General features: G+C 37.2%; 1 protein-coding gene across 1 annotated transcript in view; it reads left to right on the top strand.

Moving 5' to 3' along the window:
• LOC117435285 (potassium voltage-gated channel subfamily KQT member 3-like) overlaps positions 1–20,971 on the top strand; it is a 159,658-nt gene that overhangs the window by 127,998 nt on the left and 10,689 nt on the right. Inside the window, exons 7-13 of the mRNA XM_034058333.3 lie at positions 1,339–1,434; positions 4,968–5,062; positions 5,656–5,682; positions 17,823–18,025; positions 19,686–19,791; positions 20,256–20,387; positions 20,558–20,653. Coding sequence (XP_033914224.3) covers positions 1,339–1,434; positions 4,968–5,062; positions 5,656–5,682; positions 17,823–18,025; positions 19,686–19,791; positions 20,256–20,387; positions 20,558–20,653 — 755 coding nt within the window. The remainder of the gene's footprint in view (positions 1–1,338; positions 1,435–4,967; positions 5,063–5,655; positions 5,683–17,822; positions 18,026–19,685; positions 19,792–20,255; positions 20,388–20,557; positions 20,654–20,971) is intronic.

Raw genomic sequence — 20,971 nt, 5'->3', positions numbered from 1 at the left:
GAGCCCAAAAAAAAAAAAAAAATTGTTACACGGTGTAATAACCTAATGTTTCTTATTGTTTCACATGATGATTTACTTTGTTTGACATGATTATTTTTAGGTTAATGATTGACTGCTCCATCTACAAATATAATTAAATCATATACATTACTGTGGAAATTAATTACTGTAGCAATAATATGCTTGTGCTTTTGTATTTTTTATAGTTTTATTATACACTGCAGATTTACAGTGCTTTTACAGTGCCTTTAAACCGTATTAGTTGCATTTAAGCCGGCTTGCATTTAATACCGTACTCGAGAACAGGACTCGAGACCACCTCAGGAGGTAGTCTCGAGCCCGGTTCTAATTAGATCGCATCAGGTAGTGCGGCTTATCAGAAGTGTGGACGCTGTAATACCAAACTACATTTTTTTGTGTATCCTCCAATATCCCCAAATGCTTTGTGGTATGTTTGCCGGAATATTCAGAGCAGGCGCCTGAAGGACTTGCTATCAGTGTACACGCCGCACTAGGTATTCAATTTAATCTTTAAAAAGTCTGTCAGGACATCTCTGTTAAACTAGTAGGGAAAATAACAAAAACACAACGTTAAATTAAGTGACTGCAAAAATGAAATGCAAGTTAAAAGTAGGATCGGGGATGAACAAATCACGTAATTTGTCAGCTCTGTTTGAAATAAAATTAAGAGGACCAGAATTAAGCTCAGGCAAGATATGAAGGTAAAAACAAAGATTGTTTTGTTATTAATAGCTTTTTCTGAGTTTAATTATAAAACAGAATCAGCTCAATTTGTTTAAAGGGACTTCACCTGATTAACTTTTTCCACAATACTTATATTTCTTTTTAGCAATGTGCACCTCTGTTAATATGGGGCATAACACATTATTTTAAAATAAAATACAGTGCATGGTGGGATACTGTCGTATTAATTTCCACGGTTCGTTGCGCTGCTGGGAATTGTAACTGAACTATTCTAATGGTGTGTGGACGCATTAAGCCTGACTAAACATGAAATGGTACTTCAGTGTGGACGCTTTGAGCTGGATTAATTAGAACGGTTTCAAGCACGGTTCTCCAGATCGGTTATGTAGTGTGGACAGGGCCTGAGTTGCACTGGTTACTGACAAGCACAGTACTTTACAAACATGAAGTTAGGGATATGATTCAGTATGTTAAGGTTGTTTGACCATATTGAATGATTTGAAAGACAGTCAGTAAGAAACTTCTGTACATATTTGTTATTAACATACTTTAAGTATCACTCTTTAGTTAGTCCTGTTTTAAAATCGCAATCTTAGTGAATGCTTTTTTCTATCTTTCTTTTATTTTCTCCAGGGGATTCTAGGCTCAGGGTTGGCTTTAAAAGTCCAGGAGCAGCATCGGCAAAAACACTTTGAGAAACGCAGGAACCCAGCAGCAGGCTTGATACAGGTTTGAAAAGTTCTCATTTAAATTGTCCAGTAAGTCTAGTGGTAAAACATTCTAAAACATGCTGTATTACTGAGCAGAATTTATGGTTCTTAGCCAGAGCAAGGACTTGTTAAGATTTATTATAATCATTGACCAAAAGAAACTGTTGTTTTTGTGTGTGTGTTATTACCTTTCAAAGTAAAACTAAACCCATCTAGTGTACATTATCGTAAACATAGCAAAGTAAGGCTTAATTCAGTGGTGGCCAATACACCAAACACTGCTATCCATTTTGGTGGATCTCAACGGGCTCCGTAATCCACCAGTAAGCTGTGACCAACAATTATTAGCGGGATTGAATAAATAGTGTCCAATATGTAAGATAGCAATTATAAAACAAAACAAACACAACAAAAATGTAACAAATGCATAATTAAAGCATTTTTAATATTAAGCATAGGTAATTGCAAAACAGAAACTTACCAGCATTTTTCAGTCTTGAAACCTGGTGTAGGCAGGGCTGGACTAACTTTTTTTTAGGCACATGTGTGCCAAAGTTAAGAAATGTAGGCACTAAGGAGCACACAATAAAATACAATTTTGCTCAAATTTTATTTTTGAATATCTACGAATATCTACAAATCTGGATATTTGTAACATTGTCAAACTTAAGCCAGGGAAACTCTTTTAGCCACTGTTGGTTGAACTTGTATGTTCTTTTGCTACTTAAAACTGTGAACACGCTGTAACTAACATAGCCCTTCTCGAAGTTCCCTGTTCGCTTTCATCTTCTGACGTACCTTCATTGCTCATTTCTTGTAAAGATGCAGACCTATCTGAATTTTGTTTATCGGTTTTCTTTTGAAACCTCTTCAATCACTGTATCAATAATTTGTTATTTTCCTCATCTTGTTTGACAAGTTTTCAAACTGTCTGGAAATAAGTAGTCATCGCACTGATAAATCAGTGACATTGGCGGGGTATGGGATTTGTAGTTTTTAATGTGTGATTAACACTAGAAGTGCCGGAATTTCGAACTACCTGGAAGTGCCAAACCAGTCATTTTAACCGGTAGCTTTAATAGCGACAGCTGTAATATAATAATGAAAGGCAAGTGATTGTATAAAACTCAAAAGAACATCAAATCAAACATTTGCATAGCAGAAACTCCATATTTAAATGAAAAACAAAACTTTTTTAAAGGAGCAGTACAAAACAAGAAAAACTTAAATAAAACATAAATAAAATAAACTATTTTGTAACAAGTCTCTGTACATACAAAATTGTATAAACATTTTATTTGGTCTTATAAGGGTCTTTTTTTTTTTCGAAAATAGTATATAATGCACTACTTCAAAACTACTTCAAGTAACTAAAATACAATAAACTATTTACATAACATATTTATTTAGCCGACATACTTGGCAGCTTCCTAACCTGTACAGTCCACACACAATACATGCTTCTCCACTTTCCCTGAGCGTTTACTCCACGCTGCCCTTCCACAACCGCCGCAGACATCCAGAGTTTTGTTGTTGTTGTTGCATTTTGTAAGCTGGCATTGTTTCCTCTTGCATGTGGGTGCAGCAGCTGCAGCACTGCCAGAAGGGGCATCTGTCTGCCCTTTTCTGATCCATATGTGCTTGCCGAAGCTCCATGGCTAACTGCAAGAAGAAATCCCTCCTATTGCAGTTTTCCCCAGTACATTCCTTGTACAAAACATATGCTTTGATGGCTGCCAGGTCCAAAATGTTATAAAATACAGCCACAGGCCACCGACAAGATCCGCCTTTGACTGAATACTGTCGTGCCATCTGGTCCAGCACATCTACACCGAACTTTGTGGTATTGTAGTATTCCACTGTCTCAGGCTTTTTTTTGCTATCGGGTCCGATCACCACTGTTTTGTGCATAGAGCTGAGAATGAACCGGCAATGCTATACACAGGGGGGTACCTGTGACTCAGAGAGGCGTGTTTTTCAAAAACTCAAAGAATGTACACAGGTAGATGCCACTTGATCATGGGACTGATTGTATTGAAAAGGACAGGCAGGATTATAGGCTATATTTGATAAATAAATATGTATTGAAATAACTGGTTAAAATGACCGGTTTTGGCACATCAAGGTAAACATGCTTATAATGATCAAGTTCTTGCAAATATGTGGCTCAAGCGCTGTCAGTATACTTAATACATATATTTAGGAAAAGTCACGAACGGGCATGCGCATTACATTCCGGAACGCAGAGTAATTTAAATTTTAAAACCCAAAACGATATTTTCATCTGTGCTACTGGACGACACAGAAGGCTCTCCCCATCAGCCGTAACAAAAATTGTTTTATGCTTATATATTAGTGCTTGTTCTGATTTGTCCCAAGATCCACCATAAAATGTTTGCGATTTGGCCACCACTGTCTTAAATGAGTACAATTGCGGAGAGGCCACTGTTTCATTTTCTCCATACATTATCTGTACTGCTAGAATGATCTGTCTCAAAGACAAAAATGTTATATAAAAAGTCACTTAAGATTCCTGTAATACAGTCAATAACTTTTAATATCACTCCAAGGGGAGTTTACTAACAATCTGTCAAAATAAGCATTAATGGGGCACCGAGTGGCGCATCCAGTAAAGGCGCTCCTCATGGAGTGCAGGATGCGCTCTATAGTCTGGATGTCGCGAGTTCGAGTCCAGGCTATTTCACAGCTGACCGTGGACGGGAGTTCCCAGGGGGCGGCACACAATTGGCCAAGCGTCGCCCGAGGGGGAGGAGGGTCATCCAGGGTGTCCTCGGCTCACTGCATACCAGCGACCCCTGTAGTCTGGCCGGGCGCCTCGGGCTTGCCTGTAAGCTGCCCGAGAGCTGCGTTGTCCTCCGACGCTGTAGCTCTTGGGTGGCTGCATGGTGAGTCCGCAGTGTGAAAAAAAGCGGTCGGCTGACGGCACACGCTTCAGAGGACAGTGTGTGTTCGCCTTCGCCCTCCCAAGTCAGCGCAGGGGTGGTAGCGGTGAGCTGAGCTTAAAAAAATAATTGGCCATTCTAAATTGGGAGAAAATAATAAAAATAATTGGCAACGACTAAATTTATATAAAAAAAAAAAAGCACAACAAATATACGTGCTGTGGAACATGTACGGCATTGATTACAAATGCTTTAATTAATAAAATGTATTTTACATATACTGTAGATTTACACTGTAACACATTGTAATAATTAAACCAGAGTATGAAAAAAAAGTGATATTATCAGCTGTCAATCCAAGACATTACAATGTGGTAATAATAAGCAGAGGGTGACAGGATTGATATTAAGAAGATCTGACATTATATTTGAACTGCTATCTCCAAAAGTAATGTTATAATACCACATGACAAAATGTACTCACCATAAGAGAAAATAACACAAGTTAATTTATAGGATCTCTATAACCTATTCAACAGATAGTACAACCTTACTAGAGTATACTATTTAAAATCTTAAGCATTCCATTCGATTACATATATTAATGGAAATGAACCCATGGTGTTTTTTTTAATATATTTTTCTGTAGTCTGCCTGGAGGTATTATGCCACCAACCCCAGCAGAAATGATCTTATTGCCACCTGGAGATTTTATGAGACCATCATATCACTACCCTGTTTCAGGCATGTAAAACTGCAGTGACTTTTAACACTGTGTATTACAATTTCTGTTGCATTCATTTATTTGTATTCCTTCTTCTTTTTATGTTTTTTATTTTATTTTTCACATTTATATTTATTTTATTTTTCTCATGTATCTTGTGATAGTCAGTCTGCATGGTCTCATTATGCTGCTGCTAAGAATTCAGTTTCCATAGAAACCGGGATGAAACCTTTGACTGGATATGCATAATAAAGGTAAAATGCATCACGCCTACTATGTCGTGTATTTTATTTCCATTACTGGTATATGCATTATTTCAGTTTGTTATCAAGTATGATGTTTTTTCAAAGCATTAATTCTGTGCCAGTGTTTGTGCAGGGGGCATCATTTAGACATCCTTATCCACTAGAACACCATTGTCACATATTTCTATTGCTTCCATTTACTACATGTGTCTTTCAAGTTCTCACAATCTAACATATAAAAATGTAGTTTCATTTCAGTGTTTTTTCTTCATATTTAAAATATCTCACACTTTTATTGTACATGTGTAATAAGTCATATTATAAAAAAACTGTTACTAATAATGTTTTGTTTCTTTTTATATTTAAAGAAAGGATCAACTTGAAGGAGTTTCCAGGTATGTTTGTATTTAATGGGAGGTGGGGGAGTCTGCATATTTCACTAACCAATGACTAATCATCAAATGTACCGGTACATACAATTCAAGAAAGACCCCTTTATAGGGTTATATTCCAAATTAGTCTTATAATTAGTGTTGAATGCTACAGTTTGCATAATTTTGTTTGAAAAATGTCTCCCCACTAAAAAAAGTAATAAGATTAGATTTTGGGGATGGGGATGACCATTGGTCCATTTCACATGAAATTACCTAATTTAATTGTTCCTAATATAATAATTAGTTTTATTATCTTAGTTATAGCTCTGACCTTAACTCTAAATCCTATAAACAGGTATGACCGTGAAATTGAGAAAATGATTCTTATTACCACAATTACTTCTGTCCAGTTATTGTCCCATTAATAAAATAATACAGTACAGATTACAGTACAGAGCCACATTAGCAACCCAACACCATATTCTGAGAAACCAGTGGCTCTCCAAAACTGCTTGCTAGTTATGTTCCTTCTCTGTGTTGCATAGGGTTATTTCACAGAGTTTCGTAGGTGTTTCATATTGTCTTTTCAAGTGTTCCTTTCCAGTAAGGATGCGAAGACAAACAATATGCTTTCTCAACCAAATTAAGGTCCAAGAGTGAAAATGATAGAAAAAGCAGTCGTGGAGAGTTAACCAGCTTCTGTGTAGCCTCCCCAAGGCAGTCCTGCAATGGACAGCAGATAAACAGGAACATTTGGTCATTAATAATAATTAAAAAATAATTGAAAACCCAGCGTTTCTCATATCACTTCGCAGTTTAATAACCTTTCCCCATTTACAGTGATTTCACTTTTATGAGGCATTCATGCTTTGGACCAAGCTTCTGCAAAATATTTAGGTATTATGGCAAAATCTTAATCAGTTTTACTTTCATTTAGTTTTCTTGCATGCACTTTTATTTATGTTTTTTTTTTCCTGTTTTATTACACATGAACTGGCAAATAATACTGGGAAACGTAACTCTGCTAGCCATATTAATGTAGTCCTTTCAGAAATAACCAGTGATTGGGACAATATACAGTATATTGTATATTTCTGCACAGTGTCCTGCTAATAAACTAAAAAAAACATAAGTCTTGATGTTTGTCTTTGCCCAACACCTTAACCACCCAGCTGCCCATTTATTTAGGCAATTTCCATGTTAAAAATTGATTTATTTTATTTTTTGCAGATTTTTCATTGTTAGCTCTCAAATAAGCAATTTGGTCAGTTTCCAAAACAATTTTTGCCTTATTTTTTAAAATACACACTTTTTTATTGTTATTATGAAAAATAACTTATTTCAATATAACTTAAATAACAAAATAACAATTTACAATTGTAGCATTGTAACAATATCAATAACAACATAACACTAACACTTTTTTCCAATGGCAGCATTATAATAAGATTATAATAATTGTGCAGGCACATCACTTTTTTTAAATCATTTTTTTTGCTATAAACTCTCATCAATGCTAACGTTTTTTATCTAGCACATATACATCAGAAAACTTGCGTGGAATTTTTCAATCACGTCATATAGGCCTACTGTATCTTCCACTGTTTCAGGTACTGTAGATCGCTGTTATGTGTATCATTATCTGTGAAGTGTAGGTACAATAAATACATCTATAGGTCGTTTTGACCAGTACCAATCCTGACCAAGGTTTCCTTATAACCCCCTGTAACACCAACAAAGAAATAAAACCCTCATCTCATTCTCTGTAGATACAGGCGTCCATTTTTCACTCTCAGCTGTGTTATTTACAGAAGAGTAGGCCTGTCAAGCACATTTCTTAGGGACTGCTGCCATCTGCCAGTGAAAAACAAAACTGCAGACAATTTTACACTATAGTCTACTTGTTTATTCACTGAAGCATGTTAAAAAGATGGGTTAAACTTTGCATTTGCACATATACAATAACCCCCTGCATGCTCTTGACACAGGGGTTGTACCGACAGACTGGAAAATTGCAAATCTTATACTAATCCACAAAAAGGGAGACAAAACCGAACCAGGTAACTACAGACCAATAAGCCTGACTTCTATTATATGTAAACTTATGGAAACTATAATAAGATCCAATATGGAAAATTACCTATATGGTAACAATATCCTGGGAGACAGTCAGCATGGTTTTAGGAAAGGGAGATCGTGTCTAACTAACCTGCTTGATTTTTTTGAGGATGCAACATCAACAATGGATAATTGCAAAGCATATGACATGGTTTATTTAGATTTCCAGAAAGCTTTTGACAAAGTCCCGCATAGAAGATTAATTCTCAAACTGAACGTAGTAGGGATTCAAGGAAATGCATGCACATGGATTAGGGAGTGGTTAACATGTAGAAAACAGAAAGTACTGATTAGAGGAGAAACCTCACAATGGAGCAAGGTAACTAGTGGTGTACCACAGGGATCAGTATTAGGTCCTCTGCTATTCCTAATCTACATTCATGATTTAGATTCTAGTATAGTAAGCAAACTTGTTAAATTTGCAGATGACACAAAAATAGGAGGAGTGGCAAACACTGTTGGAGCAGCAAAGGTCATTCAAAATGATCTAGACAGCATTCAGAACAGGGCAGACACATGGCAAATTACATTTAATAGAGAAAAGTGTAAGGTATTGCATGCAGGCAATAAAAATGTGCATTGTAAATATCATATGGGAGATACTGAAATTGAAGAATGGATCTATGAAAAAGACCTAGGAGTTTATGTTGACTCAGAAATGTCTATATCTAGACAATGTGGGGAAGCTATAAAAAAGGCCAACAAGATGATCGGATATATTGTGAGAAGTGTTGAATTTAAATCAAGGGAAGTAATGTTAAAACTTTACAATGCATTAGTAAGACCTCACCTAGAATATTGTGCTCCGTTCTGGTCACCTCATTACAAAAAAGATATTGCTGCTCTAGAAAGAGTGCAAAGAAGAGCAACCAGAGTTATCCCGGGTTTAAAAGGCATGTCGTATGCAGACAGGCTAAAAGAATTGAATCTATTTAGTCTTGAACAAAGAAGACGCGGTGATCTGATTCAAACATTAAAAATTCTAAAAGGTATAGACAATGTCGACCCAGGGGACTTTATTGACATGAAAAAAGAAATAACGACCAGGGGTCACAAATGGAGATTAGATAAAGGGGCATTCAGAACAGAAAATAGGAGGCATTTTTTTACACAGAGAATTGTAAGGGTCTGGAACCAACCCTTGTTGTTGAAGCTGACACCCTGGGATCCTTCAAGAAGCTGCTTGATGAGATTCTGGGATCAATAAGCTACTAACAACCAAACGAGCAAGATGGGCTGAATGGCCTTCTCTCGTTTGTAAACATTCTTATGTTCTTGTGCTATTCTCACAGGAGTGACAAATTTGGACTTGCTTGCACTCCGCATGGAAATCGCGGGATAAGCAGCTGGATGGTTAAAGGAACCAGTTCTAAAATGCTGTACAATACTTTTTAAAATTGTTAATATTTGAGAATATTGAATTCTATTTTGTTTTAATTTCATTTTTTTTTTTACTGTGGGATAGCAGTGTAAAATTATTGTAAACATACAGTAAAGTGAAAAAAAAGTGAGATCAAGGTGTTGCACAGATAAGTATGATGAACCATTAATTCACGGAATAGGAGCAAGGGCTGCGAGGAGTAAGCCCTGGGACTTGAACAAGGAATTATGTGCTTGTGACTTAAGGAAGATGGCATGCTTTCCCTTTGGCTCGCGGAGAACTGCCCTCATGGAGAACCAATCGGCCTCCAAGGTTGGGGAGCAAGTGTTTCTTCTCCCCAAGGGGAAAATTAAAATAATAATAAAGGTTACATTTGAGAAGACTAGAAGTCCCGACTACCAAGGAATGCCTACGCTTCGGGAGATCAGCACAGCTAGACCTCCGAGACAGAGCCATGCGGGGCGACAGGAATTCTGAAAGAGAGAAGGAAATGAACATGCAGAGAGGAGCCCTGGCATAGATGAAAGCAAGTTGTTAGTAAAGAATACTGGCTCAGGGAGAACCACCCTCTCAGAGGTGAGACCAAACTGATTGGCCTCCAAGGCCGGGTAGCATGTATGCCACCCCCAGGGGGAACCTGGAAAGACAGATTTGGCCGGGTGTCCCCTCTGGCTCGTGGAGAACCTTACTCTCGGAGGTCGAGGCCAGCTCAGCTGGGCCTAAGGTTGGAAAGTGAACGTCCCTTGCCCCCAAAAAGAGGACCTCGGGCTCCCCCATCTGCACCACCAATGCAAAGCAGAAGGTTAATAAGAAAATACAGGTTAATTATTGACAATCAATGTACAAACTTGTTTTTAATATATATATATATATATATATATATATATATATATATATATATATATATATATAATTTTATATAAGGGCTAATCTCACCCACTCAGTGGACAGGAAACCCCACCCCTCCTTGATTGGTGGTCCTGGCAGAGAGATGCCACCACTCAGGGCATACTACTAATATACTGTTGGGCTGAATAAATATCAGGAAGTGAAGAACGAATGTATGGCGGAACAGGTCTGTTTTGGAAATACGAAGAAAGAGGAGATAGTGTGAATCGGGGAGTAAAGAGAGGTCTCAGGAATGAAGGCCCAGGGATGGAAAACTGAAAGGAGAGGGGACAGCAAATTTGGAACATTGGAGAAAACCAAATAAGGCAGAAAGACAGAAATTTCATGACTATATCATCGAAAGGAGAAAAACAGCCTTGACGGAGGACTGAGATTAGATGCAAGAGAATATCAGTAGTGATTAGGGAGACGGGAAGAAGAAGAAGGAGGGGCACTCTTCACCATTCCCCTTAAGGAGAAGGCAAATGGCAGGGATAGATGAGAGGAGGGGACGAGATATGAGAGACGACAGTGGTATTGAATGCTAGCTAAATAAGATTTGAGAGTTCCCAGTGATTGGCGCAGCTTGTCTTTTGCGTGAATGAAAAAAGATAGAATGACATCCTGGTTGAAGGGTGAAGGGGATGTTTGATTTTGCTTGCAGAATGTTGGGAAGGTAGTTAGCCAGTTGTGGAGGAGGAGTGGGTGGATGGGGCTTAGGTGGCGGCCATATGATTTTGTGCAGAAACGAGGCGATTGCAAATGGAAGACATTAGTTCAGGATCAGATTGCTAAATGGAGGAACAGTCAAGAGGAAAGGATGAGCCGAGGGAACCAGATGTCTGAACCGGGAGATCTTCAATAATATTTTGTCAAATTCGAGGAGAAAGAGTGTCGGTGGACAACTGAAGCAGAGGAGGAGCCAGATGTACAGGCACTCACAAGCGTGAAGGTTGGCAGCTGGACAACGGGGGCAGGCACTGCTGACGTAGCAGACACTGCAGTGGCTGCTGTAGGGCTGCCGGTTCCAGACGTGTACTATTATCGAGCACATCCAGTGACATTATCAGATCGTAGAGAAACAAAAGGATGGACACATTTCTTTAAAGATTTTTTTACTGGATTTTTATATGAATGACTAGCAGAGCTGCAGAGCTGTGTGGCATATGCAAACGCAACAAACCAAACAGAGACTAAGTGTTTGACCCAGGGCTTAAATAAATAGGGAGGTTAATTAATTGGCTTGATTAACTAGGGAGGAGCCCCTGCACCTGCTCCCTGAACAACACCCAATGGTTACAATAAAAAAACAATATTGTAAACCATACAAATCATTGTAATGGCATATTAAACTGCAAAATGACAGTACAAATTAACTGTTAAACATTTAAGAATGCTAAGATTTAAGATGATAGTCATAATTCTTCTATACTGCTTTACAATTAGATTAGGAGGATTTATTTTTTGCTGATGTTAATCGGTATTATCTGGTCAGTTTAACAGTTTTTCAATGTCATGTTATAGTAAACACAGGAGTATATAATCTTGATACTCTATACAATAGGCTACTTACATTTTATTTCATTTTATTTTTAATTGTAAACTTTCAGATTACATTTTGGAAAATACCCAACAGCCAACACACTATTTCTTCAAGCAGAGTATTTTCATAGACTTGCATTGAATCACCAACACAAAATGCACAGGTCTATGAAAGAAATGTGGAAACATCTTTGCCAATTATAAGACCACTGGCACTTAGAATACTTATCAAATCCAATGGGTAATATTTTCAAAGTGTTTACTCCAGTCTGTTAATGTTACAACACTGGAACCAAACAATTCATACCTTATCCACACTATCTAAATAATGTGTAATCAACACATGTTAAAACTACTTGATTGCCATTCACATCATACACAATCATGTATTCATTGGGTTCTGTGAATCAGGTATAACTAAAATCATGTATTCATTGGGTTCTGTGAATCAGGTATAATTAAAACTGTGTTAAGCACCCTCTAGTTCCTGTTTTTTTGTTTGTATCATTGGAACAGAATGTTCTCCTTGCAGAAAGCTGTATTTGAAAATTGCTGTATTTAATATTATACTTTACAATATTACAATAACAAGTGGCAATTTCAACAAGGATCTTGGTATCTGATGGTACAAATAAACATCTTTACTTGTTCATGCTAAAAGATTATATAAAGTCCTGAGTCCTAAAGTTCATTGGCTAGTTGAGCATACCGCAGTTTCTTCCTCTCATACGCCTCATCTACAGCATCCTCCCATGGCACTGTTAACTCTACCAGGTGGACAAGGCGTGCTGATCCAGACCACAAGACAATATCTGGTCGAAGATTACTGGTGGCAATCTCAGGTGGAAAAATAAGCCGTTGACCAACATCTGCCAGCATTTTCCAGTCTCTAACAGCTTCCAGTTGTCCTGGGCGAGGATTGGTTTTGACACCTTTTCTTGGTGGTTGCTCTCCTGGGTTGAGGAATGTTGTCTTTTGTTTGTAATATTTTGATGGACCTGGTTGCAACTTATTGGTCATGTTATGCTAAGTGTTATATTCATTTTTCAAGTTACAGATTCAGAGAGGTTAATCCATTGTATTTGATGCCCAAAGCCCTTCATTTTCGGTTTATACCGGGTTTTACAAAAACTAATATTCGATTTTCACCCAAATTTTGAACCATTCAAGTACATAAAAATAGATTGATTATATTAAGAAAAGAAAATACATTACATTATTATTATTTATTTCTGAGCAGATGCCCTTATCCAGGGCGACTTACAATTGTTACAAGGCAAGCCCGCAGGCGCCCGGCCAGGCTACAGGGGTCGCTGCTGCGCGGTGAGCCGAGGACAACCTGGCCGACCTAACCCTCCCCCCCCCCCCCCCCCCCCCGGGCGACGCTTGGCCAATTGAGCACCGCCCCCTGGAAGCTCCTATCCACGATCGGCTGTGGAATAGCGTGGACTCGAACCGGCGACGTCCAGGCTATAGAGCGCATCATGCACTCTAGCGAGTGCTTTTACTGGATGCGCCACTTGGGAGCCACGGATTACATTTTCTGCACTGAATTTCACCCATTTTTTTGTTGTTGTTGTAATAAATACCTGGGGAAAAAAATAAATAAAACCGAGGATGGCTGTTGTGGACTGAAGAACTCGACCTTCGGTCTAGTCCCCCAATCCACCAGCCTGTCCTTCATTTATACTCTTAACTAGGGGTTTTCAAAGTAATTACCGTTAATAAAATGAAGTTGCTAGTTATTATTCAAATGGAATAAAACATGTTAATTACTGTGGCAATGTGGTTTGCAGTGCTTAGGTGTATAGGTGATTCAGGTGCTCCAGACAAAGGACAAATACAATGTTCACAGTTCAAGTCTTTAATATCCTTGAAAAAAAGGTTTTAAATAATAAAGCTGGCTCTACCCAGCAATGAGTATTGCCAGCGCAAAAAAAAGGGGTTGCAGTCCCGAAATAATAATGCGAAAACAAAACACGTAACACAGTCACAAACAACACGTCTCCAGACTGTGTGTGCTCTGGGTGCAGGTGCAGGTGCGGTGCTCTGAGTGGTGGTGGTTTGTGCGTTCAGGTCCGGGCTGGCTTCTGGCTGCAGCTCCCGGCTTCGTATCAGCCGCCTGGCAAAGACAAATACAGGCGTGATGGGACAACACTTCATTCAAGTTTCCCGTCCTTGTTTCCTCCCATTAACCACAACAAAGTAACCGATTACGGCGTCACATCCCTCTAAGCCCCGCCCCCTCCGATAGCTAGTTCAATCACATCTCCTCCAATTCATGACTGAAACTTCGCTCACCGTTCTAGGGCGATGACTCCAGGTACCGTAACGCCGCCCTCTTCCTGAATGGACGGCTTCCGACTGCCCCCGGAATGAACTGCCCAACCATTCAGTACGAAGCCCGCAGTTCCTGTTGTACAGTGCCCTCACCGGTCGAGAGGGAGCTTGTTGATTCGGATTCATTTGCTCTTCGTCACAATTACTCAACACAAAACCATGCAGACCCTTGATTTTCCTTGTTTACACAATTATTGAGTATCAATCAATACCAATCTGGCAGTGCTATTTAATATAGAACCTGTCGTGGTCAAACTAACTAAAACTCATTCAGATTTTATAAACAAATATTAGTCTTACTTTTTATCCTTTAGATCTACATTTTTGTTTCATTTTTCTTAGCTTCCTTAGAAATGCATCTGCAGTGAATGGTGGGATTGTAGTCCTGGGCAAGGTGTTAAACTCGACAAAGAAATGCCTGTTGTAGTTTCCACAGCGGTAGCTCGAATTAATGAACAGTCATGTTTAAGTGATGAATGAGTTACATTTTCTAATTTTGCAACACATTTTCATTGTCTGTGTATGGCCTTGGTATGGAAATATGGCAGTAAAAATGTCAGTGCTCCAGATGAGAGTTGTAAAGGTGAGGGAAGTGCAGCTTTTCTTGTTTTGAAATCAACATATTAATAAATAGGTGTGTTTTGATTTTTTTTAATACATGCTGACTAATACTTCTTTAAGGTAATTACAAAATAAGTGTATCAGCATGCACATACTCTTAACATTAGCCTAGTTTTTTGTTTGACTTTTGTATTGTAGCCTAGTATAATTAGTTCCAGTTATGAAGTAGCACTAACTAAAATGCAACCATTGTTCTCAAGCTTCCATACTATCCCCAAGGCTTTAGTTACAAAGATATATATGGAACTCCCATAACCTTCCACTAAACGATGGAGAGTTCACTGGATTCTATGGTTGAAGAGAGATTGTACACTTCAAAGCCTTAACTTCTAAAAGCTCATCCATCTCTACAAATGCATTTGAAAAATGCCCTTGACCACAAATGTATTCTGTTTATCAAGCCAACATATACATATCACAGTGATAATTATCTATAAGCAACATAAGCATGGACTAATGGTAATGCTGAAAAATGAAATGAAATGTAATATCATAATATTATTTTACCTGTTGTTACATACACACACACTCACATACAGTAGATATAATGGCATACATACTGGCCAGCTTTTACCAAATTTCCATATACACACACAAAAAAATTCACAAATCAAGGATCATCTAAGATTTATACAATTATGAATCCTATTTTATGCACACCTGTGTCTGTGTTTGCCCCTCTATTTCTTCTTTTTCTTTTAGCTTTTCTGTGTTTTTTTTGCATTATGTTACTAACGGTCTGGTCCAAATAATAGTCTTACTATATTTGTGAATGTCCTTTTACTACACTTAGAAAGTTCATGTACGCTATGACGATACCCTAGTAACTACCTGTTCATAGCATTTACATTTTTTCGTAAATATAACACATATTTTTTTCTACACAAATTCTGACCTGTGCCAAACACCCATCCCTTTCACTATCTACACCTTAATATGTCTCTTAATATTTATCATAAAAATGAACCTTTTTGTACCTGTACCTGCATTCTGCTTGAAGAATTGTCATGGTTTACTTGTGCTCTTAGGCTTTTACATTAAATTACCTCCAAAAGTTTAACTAGCAATGTTCCATATGCAAAACTCTACTCTCAGGTCAAAAGTATTTGCATTTTTTCTAATTGCTTCATTTACTCCTGATTTAGTATTCTCACTAGGTTGTTATAGATACTCATAAGGTAAAAATAAATACTTCATTTATCAGTCACAAAATGTTTGTATTTTATCAACATTTTTAATGACTGTACTTAATGGGCAGACCAAATGCATCTAATTAAGTACTTATTAGCATCATTATGCAACCATTCTCAGAAATCTGATGGTTAAATTATCACATGCATAGGTATGTAGTAAGCCACAGTGCTATTAGATTTTCCAAATGTAGTTACATTTGTCTAGAAAGACATACAATGTATATCTTGGACTTCTGTGCAATTTACTTTTATGCTACAAGGTATAAGAGTGTAAGTCCTTTCACTGTAAACATCACTGTGTTGCAATCCGTCAAACGTCAGACGACTGCTTAGGTATCTGATCTGTATGAAGAGGATAATATTGTCAGTGCCACTAATAATAAGAGTTTTTTTTTAAAATATATTTTTGTTTATTATTATTACCATATTGCAATGAATAATTTTATTAGAATCATTCTAATCAACTCTCATAATCCTTATTGGGGTATGTTGTTTACTTAAAACTTTTTAATAATCCTACTATAAAAATATCCATTCATTACAAAACAATCCAATTCGAAAACATTTCTGAGAATCTTCCCATGTGTTTTATTCTAAAATATAAATATAAATGTTAATTTCTTAGCTCACTAAATCATTTCAGTAATACAATTTTTCTGCCACTGTAGATGTTGCAAATATAAGAATTGTCTAAAACATCCTTTATTGAATTGATTACTATTATGATGTGTCTTTAACATGATATAGAAATTAAATATTTGTAAACTTTAAAACAGAGATCAATTTTTTCTTATGTAGTACTACAAAATTCAGTCGCTTTTGTTAAAAGCTGTTACTGGGAAAATGGTTTAGTTCACACTTCCTATAAATAAAAATTGATTGAGTAAGCTCACCTTTTTTTTTTTTTACTACATTTCCTTCTCATTATCCTTACCCGAATACCCTAATCCCCTTCTTTGTGTTAAAGTGATCCCAGGGAGATAGAATATCATGTTGTCTCTGCTTGGTTGGTGGAACTCCACTGAAAGGCTATCTGGTGCTGGGTTTAATCTTACCGTGGTCTTGCATAATGCCAACATGTCATCAGCCTTCAAAGTACAATGAAGTGACCTTTTAACCTCTAACTCTGTACAATTGTTGAGTTCAGTAACAGTGTATTGCAATACCCCTGTGAAGTAGATTTTATAAAGGGTTGCATCAAGCACATCATTTCCTGAAATACCACAATGAGGAAAAATAATTTGGCTTCGTAACCCTATTGTAAGGTGATCTAAACAGCAGGATCTAGCACCACTTGATTATTAACAACACCCGACAACGCTGGTACACAGAAACTCCATCAGCTCACAGTGAATACTGGTAGATTGAGTTGAATATGTTCTGGACTAGCAACGGTTAACCTGGATAAACAGGGTTGGACAAAATTGTGGTGTAACATAGTTTAAATATATAAGAATCCATTTTTTTTAAATTCAGAGTGCCCATTTATTTTACCCTCAATGTTCTCCACAATTTAGAATGTCCAGTTGATTTTAGTTTAATAACTAAAACTCCTCCCAGTTAAATGAGCGTGAACAATCTGTTGACATCAGAACACAACTCCAAACTATGTGCAGTTTAGCTTCCTCTGATAAAAGGCACAACAGTTGAATAGCTGGTTTTGGCTACCTGTATGCTCTCTCACCGCAGCAATTCCTCACACAGCTCAAGAGAACTGAAGGGTCAGTGGGCGATCGTACGACCAAGCCAATTTCCTCTTTTACACACAGGAACCTGAGAGCAGGTGTCAGTGAGCTACCGGTCTCTAGAGGACAAATGTGCTTGGCCAGTAGGGTCTGCTGTAGCGCGATGAGGAGAAACTGTCCCTACCGGTTTTGCCTCCCTAACCCGCAGGAGCACCAGACCCAATGTGACGCCCCCTGCAGAATCCCCAGTGAAGGCTTTGCAAGGCCAGGCTATGAACCTGACTATTCTGCACACCACTCAGCTGGGCTTTTACCAGGCGAGCCACACAGGGACTCATATTTAAGATCTATTGAGACAAAAGGGAAAATGTATAAATAACATTTATTTTGCAGCCAGAAAATGAGTCTCCTGGAGCGTGTTCGCCTATCTAACCCACGAACGGCAACTATCAAGGGCAAGCTGATCACACCTCTGAATGCAGATGCCATTGAAGACAGCCCTTCTAAGGAATCAAAGGCGGGGGCCTTCAGTAACAGAGAGAGATTCCGAACTGCCTTTCGTATGAAAGCTTATGCTTTTAGACAGAGTTCAGAAGGTAAACTTTGTGCCACATATTCTCAATTACTTTAATGGATTTAATGGATCCATTTTCAAAGTTTACAGAGTGTAGCATTGTAAAGCCATCTCAAAGTGTAATGTGCCTAGTAAAATCATAGCAACGTGTAGGAAAATATAGTGAGAAGCCGGCAAACAAGTTAAATCCCAAAAGTACAGAAAAGAATGGTTAACCGTGGTGAAGCATAGTAAATGCCCATTGTACAGTCTGCATGGAAAAAACACAGTGAATTGCAAAATAAACCTGTACATTTAGATGTTAAATATGTTTGTCTCAAATGTTTGGTTAAAGTTGTATTTGGTTGTGGAAAGTGCTTATTATGAATGAGAGAGGAATTTAAACTTGGATCTTAGGTTTAGAGTTCTTGAGCAACTTTTGCATACAATTGATGTGTCTCCTGCATAAGTCATTAAAGACATTGAGAAAGGAAAGGTTTGTCAAATGATAATTAAGTGCTTTTTAGTTATGGATGGAATGAAATTGTAGATCAATTAAATGAGTCACAAAATGGTTTGGAATACATAACATCTCAGGTTAACTGGGGTTCTTATTTGTTGTCTTTAGTTTAAGTCTAGAGCTATGGCTAAAAGTTTTGCAACACCTACAATTTTATGATTGAGGCATAATTAAAAAAAACAAAACAACCAACTTCATGAACATATGTCACAACATGGCTTTGTGGTGACATCAGACCTGGAAGAAACACACAGTACTGTGAGTAAATGTGTGCGCTGGTGCACAGATTTATTGAAAAATAAAATGTTTAAACAGAAAATAAAACACTTATCCCAAAACAAAATGGCATGGTAGCCAAAATGGACAGATACTAAACAAACACGGTGAGACAAACCCAAAAACAATTAACATGCTGATTTAAAGTCAGCACGAATAGCAATTTTAATTATTTTCTTTTAGCTCACCGAACAACCAACCCTGAGAAAGTGATTCATGCTTCTTTTATCTGCACATGAACTAATTTGTGCAATCCCATGCCCACATGCAAATATACATTTTAAATCACCCATGCTACATAACCCACACTCCGTGCACCACTACATACATACATATAACACACCACATAAAACAAAAAATACGCACAGTGGCGGGGGTACCCTACCACAACATAATATAGATATTTTATTTAACATCGTGTAGTCAAAGAAACTACAAAATTATATCACAAAAGTATACCGGAAGCCATAATAGTACAATATTTCGTGTTAGATTTTGAAATGTGATATGTTTCCATTTTTGTCAGTTTTACGTAAAATTTCTGGAAAACTACAAAGTGGTATGTAATTCAATATGTTAACATAACATTATTCAGCAGGTTTCATTCAATTTTATAAAGCACAATTAGGTGAAAACCTTTGACCATAGCTGTACATGTGCAGTTGCCGGTGAAATTATCTTCAGCAGAAAGTATCACTTAATTAATATCCAAGTTGTTATGGATGCCAAGTGCTGAATTATAAATATTGTGGAGTAGTGTTAACCTGTGAAGAATCAAAGATTCCATGATTACACAGAATTGGTTGCCCAAACGCAATAGTGTTCTTGTCATGATCAGATTGGTTAGCCATCACATTTAATCATTTTAAAACAGAAGTGAAATATTACAATCATGATCTCTCCCCAGATGCTGGAGCTCTGGCAGACACAGGGTCTGAAGACAAGGGCTACCCCAGCGACCTATTACTGGAAGAGATGATACCTACACTGAAAACAGTTATCAGGGCTGTTAGGTAGGTCAGGTATTGTTTTGTGTATTTATTCAGCATTGATCAGCATTGATCTTGTATTTGCAGCTAAGACATCGGACAATGCAATAAGGTCTTACTTTTCATGTTCATGTTTCAATCTAAGTGAGAGTTTGGAATTGGAACACACATTTCCTTGTTTCTAAGATATCAAGCTTATGTCTAAACCCCCAGTACTTGTTTATAGCAAACCATAACAATTCAACTTTACTGTAAAATTAACTTTTCCCTAAAACAAGACATACCTGTGCTGACCATTGCTGTTATATCCTTCAGGGATTAAAATCTTGAATATATATATATATATATATATATATATATATATATATATATATATTTTCAACATAAAGTTTTCACTTGCTTGTTCACAGGTATATATGTGCCAACTTTAGAAGAGTCTACAAAATATTGCCATTTCTGTTCCCAACTTTCTGCATTTATTCCCACAGAATCATGAAATTTCTTCTGAATAAAAAAAAATTCAAGGAGACACTGAGGCCTTATGACGTAAAGGATGTGATAGAACAGTACTCAGCAGGGCATATTGATATGCTTTCTAGAATTAAATACCTCCAAACAAGGTAAAAGCTACAAAGTTGACCACAAAAACATTGTGTACCTTGTGTTGCATTAGCATTGATGTCTGAAGTAGCTGTGATTAGATGACACTGCACAGGATATTAATGCAATTAATATTTAATATGGGTTGAATTTATATTTAAACATTTCCATTTGCATTTATTTCTTTCAGAATAGATATGATTTTGTCTCCAGGGCCCCCTTCAACTCCAAAACATAAGAAGGCTCAAAAAGGGTCCTTTTCATACCCCTCCCAACAATCACCTAGGTTTGGTTTATTCTTTGCATTTAGTTTTGTTGTTGTTATATGATTTCATACTCTGTGTTGCATATTAAGACATATACAAATATTTTTTAACCATTAAATACTGATTGTATATAATAATTGTATTCACATTTGCATTAATTTAAGGTATAAAAACACAGAAGTCATTTTTTAGAACTGTGGTAGGATAAATGGGCTTCATCCGACTCACAGAGAAAATAGTGTACAGATCATCTACAGCAAAATTATATGATGTTATTTCTATTGAGATGCAAGGTGATCCTTTGTTTTTTCTCAAAAATATTTTACACAGACTGTGCA

Source organism: Acipenser ruthenus, chromosome 3 (genome assembly GCF_902713425.1).
Source record: "Acipenser ruthenus chromosome 3, fAciRut3.2 maternal haplotype, whole genome shotgun sequence".
NCBI classification, from domain to species: Eukaryota; Metazoa; Chordata; class Actinopteri; order Acipenseriformes; family Acipenseridae; genus Acipenser; species Acipenser ruthenus.
This window is presented reverse-complemented; position numbering and strand designations above follow the sequence as displayed.